Source organism: Musca vetustissima, unplaced genomic scaffold (assembly GCF_032173495.1).
Source record: "Musca vetustissima isolate MV318-11 ecotype Yass unplaced genomic scaffold, APGP_CSIRO_Mvet_v1 utg6528, whole genome shotgun sequence".
In the NCBI taxonomy this organism is placed as follows: domain Eukaryota; kingdom Metazoa; phylum Arthropoda; class Insecta; order Diptera; family Muscidae; genus Musca; species Musca vetustissima.
This window is the reverse complement of record NW_026878990.1, coordinates 33085-57619: the sequence shown is the minus strand read 5'-3', so window position 1 is coordinate 57619 and position 24535 is coordinate 33085. Positions and strand designations below refer to the sequence as shown.

General features: G+C 33.8%; 3 protein-coding genes across 3 annotated transcripts; 1 reads left to right on the top strand and 2 right to left on the bottom strand.

The window, feature by feature from the left end:
• The first annotated feature begins 417 nt into the window (after positions 1-417).
• LOC133323809 (conserved oligomeric Golgi complex subunit 2) lies at positions 418-10100 on the top strand. The gene is given in 6 exon segments (XM_061532709.1): positions 418-501; positions 577-1635; positions 1702-2420; positions 4495-4796; positions 5222-5237; positions 9806-10100. Coding segments are annotated over 6 exon segments (2475 nt in total).
• A 1000-nt stretch (positions 10101-11100) lies between these two features.
• Positions 11101-23390, bottom strand: LOC133323804 (3-hydroxyisobutyryl-CoA hydrolase, mitochondrial). Its single transcript, XM_061532704.1, has 5 exons — positions 23387-23390; positions 14702-14721; positions 14421-14544; positions 13573-14294; positions 11101-11373 (listed from the first exon to the last, which is right to left on the bottom strand). The coding sequence occupies exons 2-5, from the start codon at positions 14702-14704 to the stop codon at positions 11101-11103; spliced, it is 1122 nt and encodes a 373-aa protein (XP_061388688.1). The 5' UTR covers positions 14705-14721; positions 23387-23390.
• LOC133323808 (transmembrane protein 199) lies at positions 20536-24535 on the bottom strand. The gene is made up of 2 exons (XM_061532708.1): positions 23944-24535; positions 20536-20840 (listed from the first exon to the last, which is right to left on the bottom strand). Exons 1-2 carry the CDS (start codon positions 24533-24535, stop codon positions 20536-20538), a joined length of 897 nt encoding a protein of 298 aa, XP_061388692.1.

The following is a 24535-nucleotide window of genomic DNA, read 5'->3' as shown; positions in this document are numbered from 1 at the left end:
GGTCTTTCAAATTGGATGAGATGCGCACAAGACCGACGCGTCTTGAAATCCTTGTAAAGCTCGGCTTATGGAACAACCGTTCTGCAATTTTTTATATCTAAAATTTATTTTCTTAATGTTTTAATAAATATTACTATGTAAAAAACATATATCTGGAATCGACTGTATGTTAAAATTCGCCCAGCTGTTCTTACAAATAACATCAACTTGTATTATCGGCCTTGAAATCCCTATTGGTCGCTTTCGATTGTTAGATCCCTAATTATCGTGATTTGTTTTGTTTCCTGATGTTTATCAGACATTTTCTATTAAATCATATTCTCGAATTAAATCCGGCCAACTCAATATCTGCTCCAGCATAAAACAAAACTTAACAGGCCTTAAATATAATTTCCGAATCAAATTTGAAAAAAAAACATGATCGAGTCAACAAAGAACCCTTTGACGAGGGAAACCAATGTGGGCGAGAAATTGTGTTTTGATAAAAATGAATTTTTGAAGGTATGTGGCTGTGCGGACGGACATAACTTTTGACGTGGTTTGTTTTCATCTTTCCCTCCCTTCCTTGCATTTCAGACCAACTTTTCCGTGGATGAATTTTTACACAAGAATCGTAATGTCTCGAGCTTGGAACTACTGCGTGATGACTTGGGATTGTATTTGAAAAGTCTACGCGCCTCCATGATTGATTTAATCAATGAGGACTATGAAGATTTTGTTAGTTTGTCGGCAAATCTGGTGGGACTGGATCAGCTGATTGATACCATTGAAAAGCCGCTGGAACAATTTCGCGAAGAAATACAGGGCATTAAGACGATGATCGATGAAAATATTTCAGAGATACGACAAAATTTAAATGCCAAGGCAGAGCTACGGAATACCCGGCGTAACTTACAAAGTCTTAAAAAGGTCTATGAAACAACACACAAGCTGGAAGATTTGCTGGCAAATCAATTAAAGGATGAAACTAAAATTGTGGATTTGGAAAGGGCGGCCCTAGATTTAGTCCAGCTGAAATTCAATGAAAAGTTCTGCAGTAATTATTTGAATACAGATCTACAGACAAATATACGGAATCTAGAATCGGAAGTTCATAAAAAATTGAGAGCCCTGCTGAAGGCCTCTGTGAATAAGTCCAGTGCAAATTGTTCGGAGCTATTGGAACGTTGTCTAAGAATCTATTTAACCCTCGATGCCTGCCATGAGGCAGAGGTGGCCTTCAAAGAAGATGTTGTGGCTCCATATATGTCCGATATTATATCCGAACATAGTCTGCAACAAACACCACAAGGACTGGCGGGTATTTATAGTAAAGTTCTCAACTTTATATCGCTGCATATGACCGATTTGTTGCGGCTCACCCAATACACCGATAAGCTGAAGGGTTTCAATTTTGTGGTTAATAGTTTTTGGTCAGATGTGGAGATGCGTTTGGAAAATCACATGTCCTCGATATTTGCACCGGGCAACTCGGAGGTGTTCTATGCAAAATATAAATGTACTCAAGATTTTCTGAGTAAAATTGAAGAACTTCTAGCCAGTGCGGAGGCTATTGAGGTGTTTCGCCAGCACAAGCAGACCAAGACATTTCAGGGAAGATGGAATTTGCCGGTCTACTTTCAAATATGTTTTCAGGTGGGATAAAAAACTTAACTCTTATTACTGGAAATCATTTTAATTGTTTTTTGTTTTTCATTACAGGAAATTGCTGGCAAATTTGAAGCCATATTGGAACCACCCGTATCCGATGATATGCTAAACACAAATAAAGACGAACACTTTCAATTGAAACCCTTCACTAAAGCCCTACAAGCCATAAACTCCTGTTGGTCTGAGGGTGTTTACCTCGCAGAACTTTTTCCCAAATTCTATAAACTTCATGTCCAAATACTATTACGTCTATCCCACTGGATTCAGGTGGTCCTGAAGAGTATAACATCGAAGCAAACCTCTACAACTCATTCGTTAAAAATGAAAAATACCATCCTGCTAACAGCTTTACATTCCGATATTAATAAATTGCTGAAAATGCTTGCCACGCAAGAAAACGAAATGGTCTTGGCCAATTTGAAGTTGACATCAATGCAAAAAATTCCACCAAATCAATTGGAACTTGTTAAAGATGCTGTGACAAAATCATTTAAAGATTTACAATCGAATTTCTCGGAATATTTGTTGGGAATTCAGCGAGCCATTGTCGATAGTTTAATTGTGGAATGTGGTCCGGATAATGTGAAGCAAGTTAATGATTTGCCACGTCTTTATCGTAAAACAAATCGTGAAGTACCAACACGTTGTTCCACCTATGTGGAACAAATGCTGAAGCCAATGAAAGTATTTACCGAGGAATACAATGAAAAATTGGATAAATCGACGGTGCATAGTATTTTGGAATTGGTGCTAAACAAAATCACAACAGAGTGAGTAGAAAAATTTGGAATATCTTTTCAAGGGATGTTTTTTTTTTTATATGCACTTTGTATGCAATTCCATAGTTTAGGGTACCGGCTATATATCTAAGAACTCTTTTAACTCGAACTATGTCTTCAGAAGATGGGTTCTCCAGTGTTCTTGACAAAAATTCGATGCTATACGATAATTATGGTCGGCTACCAAGCATGTGATACATAGAACCATCTGGCTTGGTCTTTACCTTATAGACCCTTTTTGGAGGAAGAGCCTTGCAACTCTTAGGAAGTGTTTCAAGAGCCCATGTATTATAATCACGAAAATATTTCATTTCAGAATCCATCGCGGCAATCCATTGAACGCCCTGCTTGCTATTGATTGGTTCTTTATAAGTCAGAGGTTTCTCTAATCCATTCGAGTTTGATATTAACGTCCTATCACTTAAGGGGACCCCACCCATTCTCGGGGTCAAACATTTTTTTGATTTAATTCGAATCCAACAAAATTTCAAGTGAAAATCTCAAGAACTCTTGAAGATATAGCCGATTTATTGTGTCAGCATCAAGTGACGGCTAAAGGGCATCTCAAACTTTAAACGCGTTTTTCTCTTTTGTGAATGGCGGGCACCATAACTCAAAAACTAATAACCCAATCGATACCAAATTTTTACACATTTCTCTGTGAGTGTATAGCTATGGTATGAACTAGTATAAAGCCAATCGATGAAGATCTTCCTTACTTTTTAATCTTGGTTTTTGGTAAAAAATCGGCGATTTTCCAAAAATATTTTTTCAAAGGTCCGCCATTTTGTTAATTTTAGAGAGAAGTCAATAATCCTAGTTCATACGAGAGCGAGACATGTATTCTTTCTAACACCGTTGGAATTTTCGGATTCCAATGTTCCAGTGAGGAGTTATCATGCCCGCCATAAAAAATAAGAACTTCTCTTTAATTACAAAAAACAACAACAAAACAATTAAATATATATGTGCAAAGTTACAAAACTTAACAAAATTATTGGTTTCTTTAACGAATATTCGATACCGTTCGCCTTCATTATACCCAACCAAATAGCCTTTGACTGCTTTTTGGAGTCCACTTTCTTTATTTTCTGGTGTGGAATATGAACAAAACATTCACTTCCAATAATTCGTAGATGATTTTTTCTTGGCTTCCTAAGGAGTCTTGCCTTCTATTGAAGACTTTTCAGTATGATTTAGTATGTAAATATATGTCCTCACTAACTCTGCCCAAATTGCATCTGAAAATTCAGCATTTTTATTTGAATATTTGAAAGTTCGAGCCATTTCTACTACAGTACGATTGTCGCGTTCACTTCCACCATTTTGTTGAGGTGTATATGAAGCCGAATTCTCGTCCATTAACAGTCAGCAACACTTTAATGGGGTGACCTTGGGTCTTTGCTAAATTTAATACCACCTTGAGTGCATCTTTTACTTCGGATTTATGTTTTAGAAAGTAACCGAAACGATACTTCGTGAATGTATCTTTGAACATCAACAAATATTTATTTTTACCAAACGATTCCACGAACGGTTCACATACGTCCGCCGAAACTAATTCACCAGGAGCTGCGACATTAATTCGTCTTCCAAAAGGCAACCGATTGGATGAAATCAATACATTTATTAAATACTTGATCCTTAGATTGGGCTTCAAACTGTAACTTCAAAGCATCCCAGGTATCTACTTCTGAAACTTGATCCATAATTTTCTCGTAGATATCATCACTAACTGCACTTACCAAAAATGATTTTGCGTAGCTGTTGGCTTTTCTATATAGATCGGACTGTGATTTAAATATTCATTTCTCTCCTGCTGATGCATTGTTCTCTAACGTTGTTAGCTTCAATAATTTTCTGTCTATTACATCCAGGGCTCCTTCGTGGCAATCCAAAATGTCTCGGATTTTTCTTTTCCACATCGGCCAATCTGTTTCCTTCTGTAACGGCTTTAAAATTTTTCATTTTTTTACAGATTCATATAAAAATATTAATTTTTGAAAATAGATTTCTCAAAAATATATTTTATTTAATATTTTTATATATTTTTCCCCCTTTCCAGTTATCTGGAGGCTGTTAAAGACGTCTTAACATCTGTCCAAAAAACCGAAGAATCTTTGCGCCGCCTCAGAAGTCTCAAAGGTGGAAATGGCCAACAACAACAACCACCAGTAGTAGCTGGTGGTGCTGCGGGTGCGGCTTCTGCCATGTCAGATGATGACAAAATACGTTTACAATTACGTGTGGATGTATCATCATGGACCAATGAGCTATCAAAATTGGGTTTTATGCCCACCGAAGTTGAGAAATTAATGGAATTGAACAGCATTGTTGAAGAAAGTATTAAGGGAAAGTAGTCGAAAAGTAATTTAAAATAAAACAAAAAAATATACGCTAAATATTTTTTTTTAAATAGTTGCAATAATTATTCATAATAGAAAACACACATATACAAATATTATTATATATACTATATTTAAAAAAATGAAATAAAGAGAAAATTTTATTAACATTGAAATCATCTATATGTAAAATTAGTTTTAATTCCATTTTTTTGTAAATATATAAAAAAATAGAATGTTTTTTATTGTACAGTTATTCTTATAGATCTATTATTGTTGGTAGGTTTGGAAAAAAACACGTTGTTTTTGAAACAATTATTTTCGAATTGTGGCACTGGTGTAATAACAAAAATTTTGAAGGCAGAGTTCCAAATAAAATCATGGGTAAAAAAATAAATGCATTTAATATTCTGGCACTTTTTTCCAACACTTTTGCGTTTGGTTTAGGCTCCTCTGTTGGGGGGTGAGAAAAAAAGAATAAATATACACAAAAAATATTATTAGTTGTTGTAATATAATATCAATCAATTGTTGTGGCAAAAAAGGAAAGGCAAAAAAAAGCAAATTATCTTACGGAATATGAGTAAAAAACAACGAGAAAAAATCTTTACACAAAAAATTATACAGAAAAATCTCGTTCAATATTAATTCAAATAAAATGCAATTGCTATACACACACACTTACTACAATACAACTACATACAATACGGGCTTAAAAAAACATTTCGCAAAAATAAAAAAGAAAAATTAATTAATAAAAAACACTTTCTTTAAGTATTGGGCGCCATGCGTTGTCAAAAAAATGATAACGAGCGTTGCAGGGAATGTGTTTTTTGGAGGTTATAAACGACGACAAAAAATATAATTACAACTAAGAAAAAAAATAATAAAAAATGGGACGACTGTGTCACAACACATTCTATCATTAATTATAAAAATAAACTGTAAAAAAAGCTGAACAAACAAATGCACAAGCAAGCAAACCGTTGTCTCTAATATTGTATTTCGTTCTTTACAATTTAAGTTCTTCGGTATCGGGCAGCTTGGCAAAGAACGATTGAACACGTTCTTCGCTAACAGCTTCCAATGTTGTGGGATTCCATTGGGGCTTCTGATCCTTGTCAATGAGCAGGGCACGTACACCTTCCTTGAAATCACTATTTTCCAAATGACGTACAACCATACGATATTCCATATTTAGACATTGAGGCAGTGATAATTTCGAACCCAATTCCAATTGACGGAAGGTAACCTTTAGGGAGGTTGGTGACATTTTCGACATTGTCTGTAAATATATTAGAGTAAATAAAAAATGTTCAATTTAAATAAATGAAATTTAGATTGTAAAGTTATATGAGGCTATGCCTAAAGGGGGACCAATATTTGTTACATAGTGTACATATGAGGGCTATGTCTACTTAATGACCGATATATGTCAATTTCGAACCCAATATTTTATTTATGTATCTCAATTCTTATCTCCAGGAATTATCATTATATGGGGGAGATTCCTGAATGCCTGCCGATATACATTAAATTACATTAATTTTCAGAAATGTTTATGGATATTTTTCCTAAAGTGGACCGATATTGACGACGCATTGTAGGATGGAACGTCCCCAAAATAGTGCAATTTAGAGGTTACAGTTATTTAAGGCCATCAACACAGGTTTTATATAGTTCATTCTCGAACCTCACGTTCTTATTTTTTATCTCGATATCCCCCGCAGGTAGAATGATTACAACAAAGTCTTAGAACCCAATCCAAAACGCGGAACAATTCAGATAACTATTTTAATATAAAAAGGGGGGTTATATGGAGACTACCCCTAAAAGTGGGCGAATAATAATTTTGCTTGTTACCATATACGATTACAAAAAAAAACCAAATTACAAAGACAAACACGTTCAAGAACCCAAAAATACCGAAAATTGGGGGCTACCCGAAAAAATTAACCTATATTTATAATTTTTAGTGGAAAGAGCTCAAGAATCCCAAAATGCCGAAAATTCGGGGTTACCATTATATGGGAGCTATGTCTAAGCGTGGACCGATATAGCGCATACTCAAACTTAACCTACCTACAGACAAAAGACGATTCTATGCTAAAATTTAACGATATATCTCAATTCGTTTAGAGGCTGGAGTGATTACAACAGACAGACAGACATGGCCAAATTTGTCATCGAATTTTACGCTGATCAAGAATATATATAGGGTCGGAAATTAATATTTCGGAAATACAAAATTAATATACCCTCTACTAATGCTACCAAAGTCACATACATTTTTTAAGATGTTAACACTTGAGATCAAAATCATATTAAAAAAAATGATTTATTTTTTGGTAAATTGTTGAAGATTAAATATAGCTAAACAAACAAATTTCAAAGATCATAATATGAAGATAAAAAGAAAACAGTAGACAACAACCTAGATAATGCGAGTGATACGTTTGAATAAACAATTCCGACATAAACAAATAAATTATGGAGCATACTTAAAGAAGTAAATTAAGAAAAAAAACATTAGGTACTTTTTTCATTATAGAAACCTCTGGTTGTTTCAGACGTAGTAAAAAGAAAAGGAAGAATGTTCGTTGACATGTTTTTAACAAAGAAGTAATATCAATCTTACCCCTAACCCCATTATAATGGCCTATTATAATACAATTTATCATAATCATAAGATAAACAAAGAAACAAGAAACGATGTTAATACGTAAACAAATATCACGCTATACTCGTGAAGATAGAATGCAGTATTGAAATACAATTGCACTACAATTAGCAGATAGTGTTGGTGGCAGGTTAATTGAATTGATAAATCTGATTTTTTTTTCTTACACATTTAAAAATTGCATGTAAACAACAAATAAAAACAATAACAACAATGTGGTTGTTTTTATTTTCTATACCGGTAAATAAAAACAAATTATTCTGGCCCCGCATATTTGCATTGGTCATTAGCATTGTAATCTTGTTTATAAAAATAGAATATTTTTTTCCACAGAGTGTTTTATTACAAGCTCCATATAAACACATAAACAATATGTGTGTGTTATTTGTTTACATTAGCAACAATATCAACTATTCTGAAAATTAATCACCTCATCATATTACCAATATAAATGACATAATTAAATGGAAACCTTGATTTTCAGTAGCAAACAAAAATTCATTGCGAAAAATTCGAATAATGGACGATAAGGAAAGAAGCAGCACTGATTAAAGCGATTTGAAAAAATAGACCAAGAAACAAATATATACCCAGAATATAGTAGATAAGTACATAATAAAAATAAACCGGCAATAGATAAGGTATTTTAGTAGCTTGCAAAAAAGAAAATTTCAAGAAGGGGATACAAAAAAAAAACTAAAACTCACGTAGACGACCCCCCAGCAAATAGTAGTTAGTTCTTAATTGTTTTGTTTTTGTTACTCTGTGATCAAAGTCCACTATCAATGTACGTGTGTGTGTATGTTTGCAAACTCACCTGCAATGTCTTCGATGCCCATTCACTGCCATCTTTTTTCAAATTCTCCACAATTTCTTCAACACTTTCCCCGGAGAAACATTTGTTAATCTGATCCAATTGTGGACTCAACACAAATGGTTTGGTTGACGTTTGGTTGACGTTTGGTACACGTTTCTCTGTGAGTATATAGCTATGGTATGAACTAGTATAAAGCCAATCGATGAAGATCTTCCTTACTTTTTAATCTTGGTTTTTGGTAAAAAATCGGCGATTTTCCAAAAATATTTTTTCAAAGGTCCGCCATTTTGTTAATTTTAGAGAGAAGTCAATAATCCTAGTTCATACGAGAGCGAGACATGTATTCTTTCTAACACCGTTGGAATTTTCGGATTCCAATGTTCCAGTGAGGAGTTATCATGCCCGCCATCAAAAATAAGAACTTCTCTTTAATTACAAAAAACAACAACAAAACAATTACAAAATTATTGGTTTCTTTAACGAATATTCGATACCGTTCGCCTTCATTATACCCAACCAAATAGCCTTTGACTGCTTTTTGGAGTCCACTTTCTTTATTTTCTGGTGTGGAATATGAACAAAACATTCACTTCCAATAATTCGTAGATGATTTTTTCTTGGCTTCCTAAGGAGTCTTGCCTTCTATTGAAGACTTTTCAGTATGTTTAGTATGTAAATAGATGTCCTCACTAACTCTGCCCAAATTGCATCTGAAAATTCAGCATTTTTATTTGAATATTTGAAAGTTCGAGCCATTTCTACTACAGTACGATTGTCGCGTTCACTTCCACCATTTTGTTGAGGTGTATATGAAGCCGAATTCTCGTCCATTAACAGTCAGCAACACTTTAATGGGGTGACCTTGGGTCTTTGCTAAATTTAATACCACCTTGAGTGCATCTTTTACTTCGGATTTATGTTTTAGAAAGTAACCGAAACGATACTTCGTGAATGTATCTTTGAACATCAACAAATATTTATTTTTACCAAACGATTCCACGAACGGTTCACATACGTCCGCCGAAACTAATTCACCAGGAGCTGCGACATTAATTCGTCTTCCAAAAGGCAACCGATTGGATGAAATCAATACATTTATTAAATACTTGATCCTTAGATTGGGCTTCAAACTGTAACTTCAAAGCATCCCAGGTATCTACTTCTGAAACTTGATCCATAATTTTCTCGTAGATATCATCACTAACTGCACTTACCAAAAATGATTTTGCGTAGCTGTTGGCTTTTCTATATAGATCGGACTGTGATTTAAATATTCATTTCTCTCCTGCTGATGCATTGTTCTCTAACGTTGTTAGCTTCAATAATTTTCTGTCTATTACATCCAGGGCTCCTTCGTGGCAATCCAAAATGTCTCGGATTTTTCTTTTCCACATCGGCCAATCTGTTTCCTTCTGTAACGGCTTTAAAATTTTTCATTTTTTTACAGATTCATATAAAAATATTAATTTTTGAAAATAGATTTCTCAAAAATATATTTTATTTAATATTTTTATATATTTTTCCCCCTTTCCAGTTATCTGGAGGCTGTTAAAGACGTCTTAACATCTGTCCAAAAAACCGAAGAATCTTTGCGCCGCCTCAGAAGTCTCAAAGGTGGAAATGGCCAACAACAACAACCACCAGTAGTAGCTGGTGGTGCTGCGGGTGCGGCTTCTGCCATGTCAGATGATGACAAAATACGTTTACAATTACGTGTGGATGTATCATCATGGACCAATGAGCTATCAAAATTGGGTTTTATGCCCACCGAAGTTGAGAAATTAATGGAATTGAACAGCATTGTTGAAGAAAGTATTAAGGGAAAGTAGTCGAAAAGTAATTTAAAATAAAACAAAAAAATATACGCTAAATATTTTTTTTTAAATAGTTGCAATAATTATTCATAATAGAAAACACACATATACAAATATTATTATATATACTATATTTAAAAAAATGAAATAAAGAGAAAATTTTTATTAACATTGAAAACATCTATATGTAAAATTAGTTTTAATTCCATTTTTTTTTTGTAAATATATAAAAAAATAGAATGTTTTTTATTGTACAGTTATTCTTATAGATCTATTATTGTTGGTAGGTTTGGAAAAAAACACGTTGTTTTTGAAACAATTATTTTCGAATTGTGGCACTGGTGTAATAACAAAAATTTTGAAGGCAGAGTTCCAAATAAAATCATGGGTAAAAAAATAAATGCATTTAATATTCTGGCACTTTTTTCCAACACTTTTGCGTTTGGTTTAGGCTCCTCTGTTGGGGGTGAGAGAAAAAGAATAAATATACACAATAATATTAGTTGTTGTAATATAATATCAATCAATTGTTGTTGTGGCAAAAAATGAAAGGCAAAAAAAAGCAAATTATCTTACGGAATATGAGTAAAAAAACAACGAGAAAAAATCTTTACACAGAAAAATATACAGAAAAATCTCGTTCAATATTAATTCAAATAAAATGAAATTGCTATACACGCACACTTACTACAATACAACTACATACAATACGGGCTTAAAAAAACATTTCGCAAAAATAAAAAAGAAAAATTAATTAATAAAAAACACTTTCTTTAAGTATTGGGCGCCATGCGTTGTCAAAAAAATGATAACGAGCGTTGCAGGGAATGTGTTTTTTGGAGGTTATAAACGACGACAAAAAATATAATTACAACTAAGAAAAAAAATAATAAAAAATGGGACGACTGTGTCACAACACATTCTATCATTAATTATAAAAATAAACTGTAAAAAAAGCTGAACAAACAAATGCACAAGCAAGCAAACCGTTGTCTCTAATATTGTATTTCGTTCTTTACAATTTAAGTTCTTCGGTATCGGGCAGCTTGGCAAAGAACGATTGAACACGTTCTTCGCTAACAGCTTCCAATGTTGTGGGATTCCATTGGGGCTTCTGATCCTTGTCAATGAGCAGGGCACGTACACCTTCCTTGAAATCACTATTTTCCAAATGACGTACAACCATACGATATTCCATATTTAGACATTGAGGCAGTGATAATTTCGAACCCAATTCCAATTGACGGAAGGTAACCTTTAGGGAGGTTGGTGACATTTTCGACATTGTCTGTAAATATATTAGAGTAAATAAAAAATGTTCAATTTAAATAAATGAAATTTAGATTGTAAAGTTATATGAGGCTATGCCTAAAGGGGGACCAATATTTGTTACATAGTGTACATATGAGGGCTATGTCTACTTAATGACCGATATATGTCAATTTCGAACCCAATATTTTATTTATGTATCTCAATTCTTATCTCCAGGAATTATCATTATATGGGGGAGATTCCTGAATGCCTGCCGATATACATTAAATTACATTAATTTTCAGAAATGTTTATGGATATTTTTCCTAAAGTGGACCGATATTGACGACGCATTGTAGGATGGAACGTCCCCAAAATAGTGCAATTTAGAGGTTACAGTTATTTAAGGCCATCAACACAGGTTTTATATAGTTCATTCTCGAACCTCACGTTCTTATTTTTTATCTCGATATCCCCCGCAGGTAGAATGATTACAACAAAGTCTTAGAACCCAATCCAAAACGCGGAACAATTCAGATAACTATTTTAATATAAAAAGGGGGGTTATATGGAGACTACCCCTAAAAGTGGGCGAATAATAATTTTGCTTGTTACCATATACGATTACAAAAAAAAAACCAAATTACAAAGACAAACACGTTCAAGAACCCAAAAATACCGAAAATTGGGGGCTACCCGAAAAAATTAACCTATATTTATAATTTTTAGTGGAAAGAGCTCAAGAATCCCAAAATGCCGAAAATTCGGGGTTACCATTATATGGGAGCTATGTCTAAGCGTGGACCGATATAGCGCATACTCAAACTTAACCTACCTACAGACAAAAGACGATTCTATGCTAAAATTTAACGATATATCTCAATTCGTTTAGAGGCTGGAGTGATTACAACAGACAGACAGACATGGCCAAATTTGTCATCGAATTTTACGCTGATCAAGAATATATATAGGGTCGGAAATTAATATTTCGGAAATACAAAATTAATATACCCTCTACTAATGCTACCAAAGTCACATACATTTTTTAAGATGTTAACACTTGAGATCAAAATCATATTAAAAAAATGATTTATTTTTTGGTAAATTGTTGAAGATTAAATATAGCTAAACAAACAAATTTCAAAGATCATAATATGAAGATAAAAAGAAAACAGTAGACAACAACCTAGATAATGCGAGTGATAAGTTTGAATAAACAATTCCGACATAAACAAATAAATTATGGAGCATACTTAAAGAAGTAAATTAAGAAAAAAAAAACATTAGGTATTTTTTTCATTATAGAAACCTCTGGTTGTTTCTGACGTAGTAAAAAGAAAAGGAAGAATGTTCGTTGACATGTTTTTAACAAAGAAGTAATATCAATCTTACCCCTAACCCCATTATAATGGCCTATTATAATACAATTTATCATAATCATAAGATAAACAAAGAAACAAGAAACGATGTTAATACGTAAACAAATATCACGCTATACTCGTGAAGATAGAATGCAGTATTGAAATACAATTGCACTACAATTAGCAGATAGTGTTGGTGGCAGGTTAATTGAATTGACAAATCTGATTTTTTTTCTTACACATTTAAAAATTGCATGTAAACAACAAATAAAAACAATAACAACAATGTGGTTGTTTTTATTTTCTATACCGGTAAACAAAAACATATTATTCTGGCCCCGCATATTTGCATTGGTAATCTTGTTTATAAAAATAGAATATTTTTTTCCACAGAGTGTTTTATTACAAGCTCCATATAAACACATAAACAATATGTGTGTGTTATTTGTTTACATTAGCAACAATATCAACTATTCTGAAAATTAATCACCTCATCATATTACCAATATAAATGACATAATTAAATGGAAACCTTGATTTTCAGTAGCAAACAAAAATTCATTGCGAAAAATTCGAATAATGGACGATAAGGAAAGAAGCAGCACTGATTAAAGCGATTTGAAAAAATAGACCAAGAAACAAATATATACCCAGAATATAGTAGATAAGTACATAATAAAAATAAACCGGCAATAGATAAGGTATTTTAGTAGCTTGCAAAAAAGAAAATTTCAAGAAGGGGATACAAAAAAAAAACTAAAACTCACGTAGACGACCCCCCAGCAAATAGTAGTTAGTTCTTAATTGTTTTGTTTTTGTTACTCTGTGATCAAAGTCCACTATCAATGTATGTGTGTGTATGTTTGCAAACTCACCTGCAATGTCTTCGATGCCCATTCACTGCCATCTTTTTTCAAATTCTCCACAATTTCTTCAACACTTTCCCCGGAGAAACATTTGTTAATCTGATCCAATTGTGGACTCAACACAAATGGTTTGGTTGAGGGTGTATTGAATTTCGATAGAATTTCTGGTACCTCATCAGCATCGGGACAGTTAAGTAAGGCAGATTCCAAATCACTCAACTTAGAGCTTTCACAGAAATGTGTTGCTATACCGGCCTTAAGGACATCTTCACCCTTTAGACGAAAACCGGTCAGGCCAAGGTACAGCCCAATTTTACCCTCCAAACGGGGTAGGAAATATGAACCACCAACATCGGGGAATAAACCAATGGCCGTCTCAGGCATGGCGAAAAGTGTACGCTCGGTGGCAACACGATATTTACCATGTACCGAAAGACCAACACCACCACCCATGGTGATGCCATCAATCAAGGCAATATAGGGTATTTTATAGTTGCCAATCAAGGCATTTGTTGTGTATTCTTCACGGAAGAAATTTTTCGATTCTTCGGTGGGACCAGCCTCCACCACAGCACGAACATCTCCGCCGGCACAGAAGGCCTTTTCGCCGGTACCCTTGATAATCATCAGCGATTTGGTTTTTTCGCATTTTTTCAAATGTTTATAGATTTTGCGGACCATTTCCAAATTGATTGCATTCAAGGCTTTGGGACGGTTCAAAATGATCATACCTGCAAAGAATGTCCACAAATTATGTTATTGCGAACGAACCGAACAGAACATGCATAATAAAAACAAATAACAAAGGCCAGTGCTAGAGAGTTAATTGTTGTTGTATGCAAATACTACTCACTCACCTTTATCGGAAGATTCGGTTGCCAGAACTTCGCTCGACATATTGCGTATCGCTTGAGTTGTGCAGGGATTGGCCAACAATGGCATGGTGCGATGACCAAATGCATAAATAATACGTTGAATTACCTGTAATGAAAATAGTTGCGATTAATTTCCATATTAGATCAGAAATGAATTGATAACACCATCACTTCCTTGTTCTTTGTCTTGTTGTATCTTGTCCGTTTTTGATTATCGTTTCGATTTAATTGCATTAATTTTTTGCTTTTTTATTGGAACTCACCATTTTATTGCAGCGGTTTCTTTTTGGATTGAATTGGACGACCTATCGGCTTCTTCTCCCCAAAGTTTATTAATGAGGTTGCGCAATCTAAATCTAGAATTCTCAGATCTCAGAGAACTTTACTAAAATAGGGAAATACAAGTCGACTTTTGTCCAATGGGAATTATAGTCGATTGATATAACTCTAAACTATTGTTTTTGTTGTTGCCGTTATTTTTTTTGTTTGGTTATGTTATGTTTACATTGTTTGTGTACAATTGGAAACATCAATTATATGGCATACAAAAAAAAAAGAAATGAAATGACAATTTTTAATGGTGGATTATAATAAAAATGTGATGTAAACATAGCATTGTTTTACAAATAAATGGGATATCCATATTTTAGGGGTAATAGACATGTTTTTCAACTGAATCTGCTTGGATATCCGATCTGCCTACGAAATGTTAACAATATTTGGTCTGTTCCCGTACTACAAGAATCTACTAGATTTTACTATTTTCTTCGATATCATAAAGGAAATTTCGCTATCGTTTTAAAAAATAGTAGATTATTGCAGTACGGGAACAGGCCATATGACGTTACCTCCCAATATTCAGTATTTTAATGGATTAAAACGGCATTTATATCAGAACTTTTTGCCGGGTTAAGGTACGCCGAGCTTAAAAAAAAAAGATTTCCAGGCGCTCGGTCTTTTGCGCAGTTTTTTCAACAACATTGCCATATTCGGCCATTCTCACAACATGATTTAGCCAACGTAATCGCTGCAGCTAAATAATATCTCAGATATGCCAATATCCGAGAATAGCTGATACAACTCATGGTTCATTTGACTGCGATATTCACCGTCGACCCAGATCGGACCATAGATCTTTCGGAGAATATTTCTCACAAACACTCCAAGAGTTGCCTCATCTGCTGTGCAAGTACCCATTCAATGTTGTCTTCCACTTCATCTTTCCATCTTATTCGTGGTCTTCCCCTTCTGCGTGAACCATCACTGGGCTCGCTTTTATATGCCTTTTGACCTGGGGCATTTTCATACATTCTCACAAGATAGCCTAGCGAACGTACCCGCTGCAGCTCGTCTGAATATGTCGATGTCCTAGAATAAATGGTAAAGCTCGTGTTTCATTCGACAGCGATATTCACCATCGAGGCAGATCGGCCAATAGATCTTTCGACGAATTTTTCTCTCAAACACTCCAAGAGCTGCCTCGTCTGCTTGCGTAAGTGTACCCATGCTTCTTATCCATACAATAGCAGGGGTAATATCTGCGTCTTGTAGAGTGTGAGTTTGGTCTGGCGAGAGGTGGCCATATTTTCTGAATTGCTTACTTAGACCATAGTAGCATCGGTTGACCACCACTATTCTTCTCCGGATTTCAAAACGTATGTTATCAGTTTTGTTTATGTGTATCTCAAAGCTATAGTTCTCAAGTTGCACAGTTTGTCATTGACATACCATGGCATAGTCTTCTCGCCTTTTACTGCCAGTCCCACTTTGGCAGACTCCATCTCAATTCGTTGAAAGGTGGCTGTTACCGCTCGTAATGTTCGACCCATGGTTATTTTCCAATAACGTCATTGACATACATGTAAACATACTATCATTGCGCCATTATATTGCAATTCGTTTTCCGTTAATTTTGCCACTCGCCATACGTAACCATTTTAAGTCACACTCCAAGCGTCAACGAAAAATACAACCCTGAGTCTCTGTCTACCAGTCTCCTTTTTAAAATTGACAAATTACGGCTCAAAAATTTTGTCGGGAACAAAAGTTTACAATTGTGTATATCTAAAAATGATTAAAAGTTAAAAAATGTGAACTAATATTCTGCAAATGTGCTAAATTAATTAAATGCTAAGAAATAAATTAGAAATGTCGTATAATGAACATATTTAGTGTTTGACTTTGGCATGTAAAACAATTACTCTCTCAAAGTTACTCTCACAATACAAAAAGCAAGAAGAGGAAGCATCATTTGTATGATTTTGCCCGCCAAAATGCATTAATTCGCGTCTAAAATTTGTGGTCAACGGTTGATTGCAGTGAAAAATCAGTGATTTTCGTGAATTGGAAAATTGAATCGGTCGGGAAATCCAATTGGAATTTTGAAAAACAATTCGCGATATTCGGTAATGTGTTATTTATAAATTTTGTGTGCGATAATTAAATGCTCGAGGATACTTTTGTGTGCTTAAAGTTGCTTGTTCCCTGGGGACCTGGCTCTTGGTCACGGCATTACCCCAACACAAAAAAGATGAGGGAGGATCCATTGTGAAGAAACGCATTTTAATTTCCGGAATAAGAAAAATGTCGCATTTCATAATTACACGTACTAAATAATTTATAATTAAATACACCAAATATGCAGCTGTTGAAACTGTCCCTCCATTGCAAGCTCGTAATAACTGCGCAATAAAAAATGTGCATGTTTGTTCAAGATACAATTTGGTGTAAATCATAAATAAATATCCGTTCGAAGTGTTGAATATGTGAGTTATTGCTTACTGTATGAACAACTGAATGCTTGAAAAAATTTGCTGTTCTAACGAACTCCAACTACGCCTAAAATTTAATAAAAATGTATTTATCGGAAATTTTCAATTAAAAAAATATGAAATGTGATAAAAATTAAATTTAATTTTTTGAAAAAAAAGAAAAATTCATTTCAGCATTTTCGATTTATTAAAATTCTAAAAAAAGTGAAATAGTGTATTGAAAAGTGAGAATAAAAAATAAAAGTGCATTTAGTGATTTTTTTAATGTTAATAAAATAGCCCAATGAGTATTGGTCGCAAATTGTGAAAAATCAACAAATAATAAGAAATTAGTGTTTAAAATTAATTTTTATAAAAAATTAGAGCTTATGGATTTCATTCCAAAAATTTCCGTTAATCTTTATTTTAAAAAAATGTGATGTTGTTTGTGAGAATAAAATTAATTTAAAAAAATTTAAAAAATTCAAATCCGTAATATTGAAATTGTTCTCGAACTTCCTTTTTTAAAAGAAAAGTGAAATTATGTTCGCGAATTTAACGTTAAAAGCACATCTGAATCGGTCGGTATATTCGAAATTTCGGTATAAATTACGTTTTTTTAATAACACGTGATCAAATGATAAAAAGTATTAAAAATGAAGCTGACTCGCTGGGAATTGAAATGCATAAAAATAGAGGTAAGAATTTTATTTTTTACTCTTTTTCAATTTCAGTAAAATTTTAGGGTCCATCTCGTTATTTGACTCGGAAGTTCAAGTACCGGTACCCGGTTATACCCTGTTCTACGAATCCGGTTAATATAAATCATTTTAAAGCTTATAAAATACCTTTCCATTGAGTGGTTATATGATAGGGTAATTTCAAACCGTTTTGGAGATACAGTCAAAAACTGGGCTTAGACCTATTTTTTTTTTTTTAAACTCCTTAAAAGCTGAACTTAGGCTCATTATGTTCCCTCTCCAATCGTGACTCAAATGATAGAACACAATTTGTCCTTTCCAAATTGGTGCGATATGTGGCTGTACCTGCCACAGGGAAGTTATTTCTACATGACAGAATCTGCTTTTAAATAGAATGTTTTTTTTTTTTTTTGGTGGCCGGCCTTCGAACGGGGTTTTAAGATTTCACCTAATTTGGTGGGAACAGGTGCACGAAACCCTCAAAATACCGAATATTGGGGGTTACGTTATGTGGGGGTTACCCGAATACTTGTACGAATAATCAATGTGAATCCAATATATGAATTGCTCTCAATTTGGATACAAAATGTTTTCAAGCTTAAAAAATATCGAAATTTGTAGCGTATATATATGAACCGTCCATAAAAAGTGGACCAATATTGATAATTTTCAGTAGGCTCATTTGAACCCCCCTGAAAACCTAAAAAAATCAAATTATAGCGAATTCGGTCGAAAAACATGCCAAAACCCCCCAAAATATCGAATAATAGTAGACCTGAAACCATTATATGAGGGCTACCAGAAAACTTGAACGAATAATATTTTCTCACCAAAATACCAAACTTTGGGATGTTATGGAGCTTCTCAAAAAAGTGGATCAATGTTGATAATTTTTAGAAGACCTGACCAAAATACCAAATAATGTGTGTACCGAAAATATGGGTCATTGTTGATCATTTTTGGTAGGTACATTTTCTACTTAATGACAATGATAATACTAAGCTCGCCATAATACCGAATCTTCGGGTAGTAACGTAATATAGGACTTCGCTGATAATTTTTAGTAGGTACATTTGACACCATCTGAAAAATTGAATTACTGCCAAATTAGTGGAAATATTTGCCATATGAGGCCTTCCCTAAAAAATGGACAAATAGTAATAATTTTTAGTAGGAAGGTAGTAAATAATCACCACAATCCAAAATTAAAATTGATTCTGTTTAAAAACTTTAAAATACCGAATAATAGGATGTGTAACCTAATGATAAGCCAAAATACAAATTACAGTCAATTTGGTTGGAAAACATGTCAAAAATCCCTAATATTTGAGGGTTCCGTTATATGGGAGCTATACCATAATGTCGTCCGACATATTCAATACTTTACTCACCGTTATAATTTTACATAGCCTAGATCGAATCCAAAGATGATACCCATCCCTACCGGTACATCCCGCACATTGTGTCTAAATTTCATACCATTCAATATGGTCTGAAATATCCGATTTGATGCCAAATGGAACTTACCGGTGCACTCTTTCTCGTATCTATCACACGAAATGGCCAAAAATTTGCTGAAAATTAGTTTTGTAATATCATGCGAACGGACTATCCGATTTACAGAGTGCCATTTCTGTTCACATTTGCCTCTCGTATGAACTTTTCTAGCAGGATGTTGAAAATGTCACACGACAAACTGTCACCTTGTCTGAATCCTCGTTCGGTTTTAAAGGTCTTTCCAACATCACATAGAATTTAAATCCGAACAAGAACATATATTTCATGGTGTTATAAAAAATTTAGGCACAGGCCTATAACACTATGAACATGAATAGTGAATAGATGAACATTCATTTGATTTTTAATAGAATTCAAATAATATTTCAAGACAACAGTGAAATATATTAGAAACTTATATCCATTTGATATTTATCTTTATCACAGGAAAATTAATTATAAAAAATGATAAAAACGTAATCGTAAGTTTATCGCACATTTATTTGCCATAAGTTATGTGCGTAATTTTTAAAGCAATGTGCTTTTGTACGCAAAAAGATTATCGATGTTATCAAATGTTATTTTATTTTTCAAATGTTATGTTGACCATTTACTGGTATGAAGGAATTTGTCATATCTATGTAAAAATGGTTTAAATTGTATGATCCTTTATATAAAAATGCGTACATTTTTTTAAATAAAAGTTGAAGTTTACATTAAATTCCAAGATCATAAAAAAGGAATTCTCCCTTGCTTCAAAAAATACAAATGTTGCCACATAAAATAGAAATGTTGTTCGAAGATTTATTTATTAAAAAAATTTCTACGATTTCCCCATAAAGTAAATATTTAAGTACCAACTATTTGTTCCTAAAAAATTAACACTTATTATTTCTATTTCATAGTTATGAAATACATATATTTCCTTAACAGCTACAGATAATAACTGTATGAACATACAATTTTAATTAGAAAAAAAACTATATTTAATGTCTTTCTTTTATCATTGATGATGATACAGTTTCTCTCTCTCTACAAATGCAACACTTTAAAAAAAATATAGTATTAAGAAAAAATGTCTGTATTAAGATTTAAATCATCTGTATATATATTTAAAACACATATTGACGACTAGTGAGTGTATAAAGCTTATTCTGCATGCAACTTCTTTTCCAATATTTCTTTGGCCGCTTCCGGTGTAGTGCTGGCTTTCATTTTATGTATAGCCTTATTAACCGTTTCCGTTGTATTGTCATATTCATTGAGTTTCTTTGCCAAAAAGTAGATTTCAGCCAGAGCAATAATAAGAGCGATCATAATACCCAATAGTAAACGTAAGCCAAAATCTAAATTGCCAACTATTAATTGTATACCAAGGAAGCCAAAAGCAAATCCCGCGGCCACTGAAAAAATGAATTGCAGCACGGCAACCAATTGACTGTTTATCGCTTTCACTGTAAAGAGAAAAACAAATTTTTAATATTTAGTTAAACAAATAATTTTATTTAAAATGGTAACACAAGAAATTTCTCAATTTTCAAATAGTACTCCGAACTTTTGTTTATATAAATTTTGCGAATAAATAAGAAATAGATCTTTCCTAGCTGACCAAAATATAACAACTGATGTTAAATTCAATTCCTATAATTTATCTCAAAAAATAACAAAACACCAAACCCAAATTGTTGTTGAAATTTCCAATACTCAATCTATCCAATTGAAATTTCATTTCCAATAGCCGAAAATTATATTCATGATTTTTAGATAATTCTTTTTTTGGAATTCAATTTGAAATTCAAATTCATGTATTCTGTATCAAGTAGAGGACCACAATTATTTATTTATATATACAAAGAAACACGTAAAGGAAGTAATAACAAAATGCGTAAAGGTTCATTTTATATTTGAATAAAAAAATACATTTAAACGAGGACATAACAAGTAATTGCGAATTACAATTTTTATGACACATGGAGAGCACTTCGCTGATCCCAAAAGACCAAGCCTTGTCCCTGAGAGTATTACTTTTGAGGATATAGATAGAATCACTTTCTAAGTCGATTTATGCATGTCCATAAGTCTATGTATGTCTACGAAACTAAATACAGGTCGCTATTATAATCCGAATTAGATGAAATTTGGTTCAAGTACGAACTCCATTGTTAAAAATCGGTTCAGATTCTGCTGTGATTAGAAGAAAAATCCGACAATGAGATTGATTCACTTCGCGGCAGCAAAAAAACATGGTAGTTAGCAGCACCAGATTCAAGCATCTCGATATACACAAGGCCACCTGGATTTCTCAAAAGCTAGTAGAAGCCTATTCCGCTCATCTTTCCCACTTGCTTGACGAAAGCACTCCTTATCCCAATAATAATCAAGTCGTAACGCTACTGATGTGAAAAATGCAGAATATAGGGCAACACTGAATACAGTAGCAACACGTAATGCGAGGGAGAATTATCGGGAGGAAAGGAGAGAGCAAATCGAGTTTTACAGGAGTCAGAATGAAGTCCGGAAATTTTATCAACGAGTAAAAAACCAAACCGAAGGCTTTGGTGCAGGCACATGCTCCTGTAGAGATGAAAATGGAAACATGGTGACAAGAACATTTTTCAAAGCTTCTGGTATCAAATAGTGGAGTTTTGACATTTTTAACATCTTGCTGGAAAAGGTCATATGAGAGGAAAATGTGAACAGAAATGGCGACCTATACACCAAACAACACATGTTACTCGCCTACGCCGATGACATGGGTCGAACATTGCGAGCCGTAACAACCACCTTTGAACATTGACAAGGAGACTGCCAAAGTGGGTCTGGCAGTAAATGGCGAAAAGACCAAGGTAATGGCATCAACGTGCAAGACGTCCAGTAGACTCGGACCAACTGTGGTACTTGAAAAGCTAGTCAAAGCAGCTTCGAGGTAGTTACAGATTTTATATACCTCGGTACCGTCATAAATAAAACTAATGACATTAGTTTAGAAATTCGGAGAAGGATAGTGTTGACCAACAGATCCTACTATGGTCTAAGTAAGCAATTTGCCAGACCAAACTCATAGTCTACAAGACGCTGATACTACCCGTGCTGTTGTATGGATCTGAAGCATGGGTACTTGTGCCAGCAGATGAGACAGCAGGGCCCTCCTCGAGGATCGGAAATGTTTACTACATGTAGTCCTTGGGGTCCTGATTACAACTGTATTTTCATAAGAAAAATCAAGGATCCCAACGGAACTTTTGAAATACCGATTTCCGCAAGGAAAAAAGTATACCATTGTAATCAGGACCCCATGGATTACACGTGGTAAACATTTCAAAAAGATCCGCGAGGGGGCCCTAAACTAAACGTTGTCCATCTTTTTTAATCTGGGCTTATACAACAACCGATATGTCCCAATGAAGAGTTTCAGTCCCGACCTTCCCGCTAGCCAAGACAAGTCCACGTAACAAGGCAATTTGTGTTAGTTTTCCGTACACCCAAGAGTCTCTGCCCGGTATCAGAGTTAAACATGAAGTAAATTTAAGCATATTGAAGTTTTCGAAAACATCTTCTAATATTATTTGTTAAAAGTTGGTTGTCGAGTTCCGACAGGGAATAAACACAAATAACTATTGCCATGTTCCGACGAGCATCCGAACAAAGTAGTTCGCTCTCAGAATTACGTACATGAATTAACCCGTTCATACAACACTATTCATAATTCATGTCATCAGAGTTTTTTATTTCAAACTTTTTTTTTGCCCCACATTTGTTTCTTGCTTTGTACGCTAATTAGAACCAAGGGAAAAGAAATGCATTATGTAGAAAACAAAATTTACATCCTGCTACATATATAAAAACTATACAATTTTTTACTTTTCATTCATCATTTTCAATTTTACTGAAAAAGTTTGAAAATTTTTTAAATATTTTCATGCTGTCAAAATTAATTTATTTTCGATACTCTCAATTGTTAGTGATGGGACAAATTTCTTGGTTATTCAGAGAGTGATTCGAATTGAACAACGTACAAAAGTCGGTGTTTTTGTATGCTAAGTAATTACTTCATAATTTGAGTAGCCATGATGTCAATTTTTTATTAGTGTTTAAAAGTGGATATATTTGAGTAGTCATGATGTAATGCAGATTTAAACCTGTTTAAAATATTTATTATATTATATTTATAAGAATTTGTTTTAGAGTAGCTATGATATAAGGTGGATTCTTTGTAATTATACATAAATTGGCCATTAAATTGTAATTTGGCTTCAATTACAAAGTAAATAAAGACAAATGTAAATATAAAATATAATTAAGGGTCGAACAACGAATGAGAGAGCGAACAACGCTCGTCTGTACATGGCATATACCACCTCAAATTTGGAGGGTTGAAAGCGTCGTTTTGATATAATACCAATATATGTTTTCTTCCTTGTGTAGGGCCCGGCCGAATTTTACAAAGATTTGTTTACCTTCCCCAGACAATATAACCTTCCACAAGAATTTTTTTTCGGGCCTTAAAACTAGACTTGTTTTAATCCATAACCCCAATTCCGTTTCACTTATACATACCTTGATAGGCAATTGTATCCTCGGGATAGTGTTTCAGCGTTGCATCAACATCCTTGGTCATTTTACGATATTCCAAATTCTGTTGTTCTTGACGTAATTTCTGGCAACGTGCTTCCAATTCAGGATTCCGTTCAATTATAGAATTTTTGGGCAGTTCCAATGCACATGTCTCCAATAACTCATGCAAATACGCATCAACGATACCTTTGGACCGCAGCTTACCCAAAGCTTGGCTCAGCCAACGCAGATCACTTAAATACAAATACATTTCTTTTAATTTCGAATCCGATGATTTTTCTTCTTTAGATTTTTTAGTCTTTTCAGCAGCAGTTTCATTTTCACTTGTCACCTTGTCACCACTGTTCGACAAAATATCATTTAATAATTTGATATCAACACCTGAATATTTGTTTGTTGCTGTTGTTGTGGTGGTGTCGGCTTCGTTAACACGTATTCCCAATGGTTTCAAGATGACTGCAATATTTTTGGGTACTTCCGTTAGGTGTGTATGATGTTCATTAATAATGTCAAGTAATTTTGTAGATATTTTTACCCGAATACGGGGATCTTTGATGGTATCAATGGTACCCAT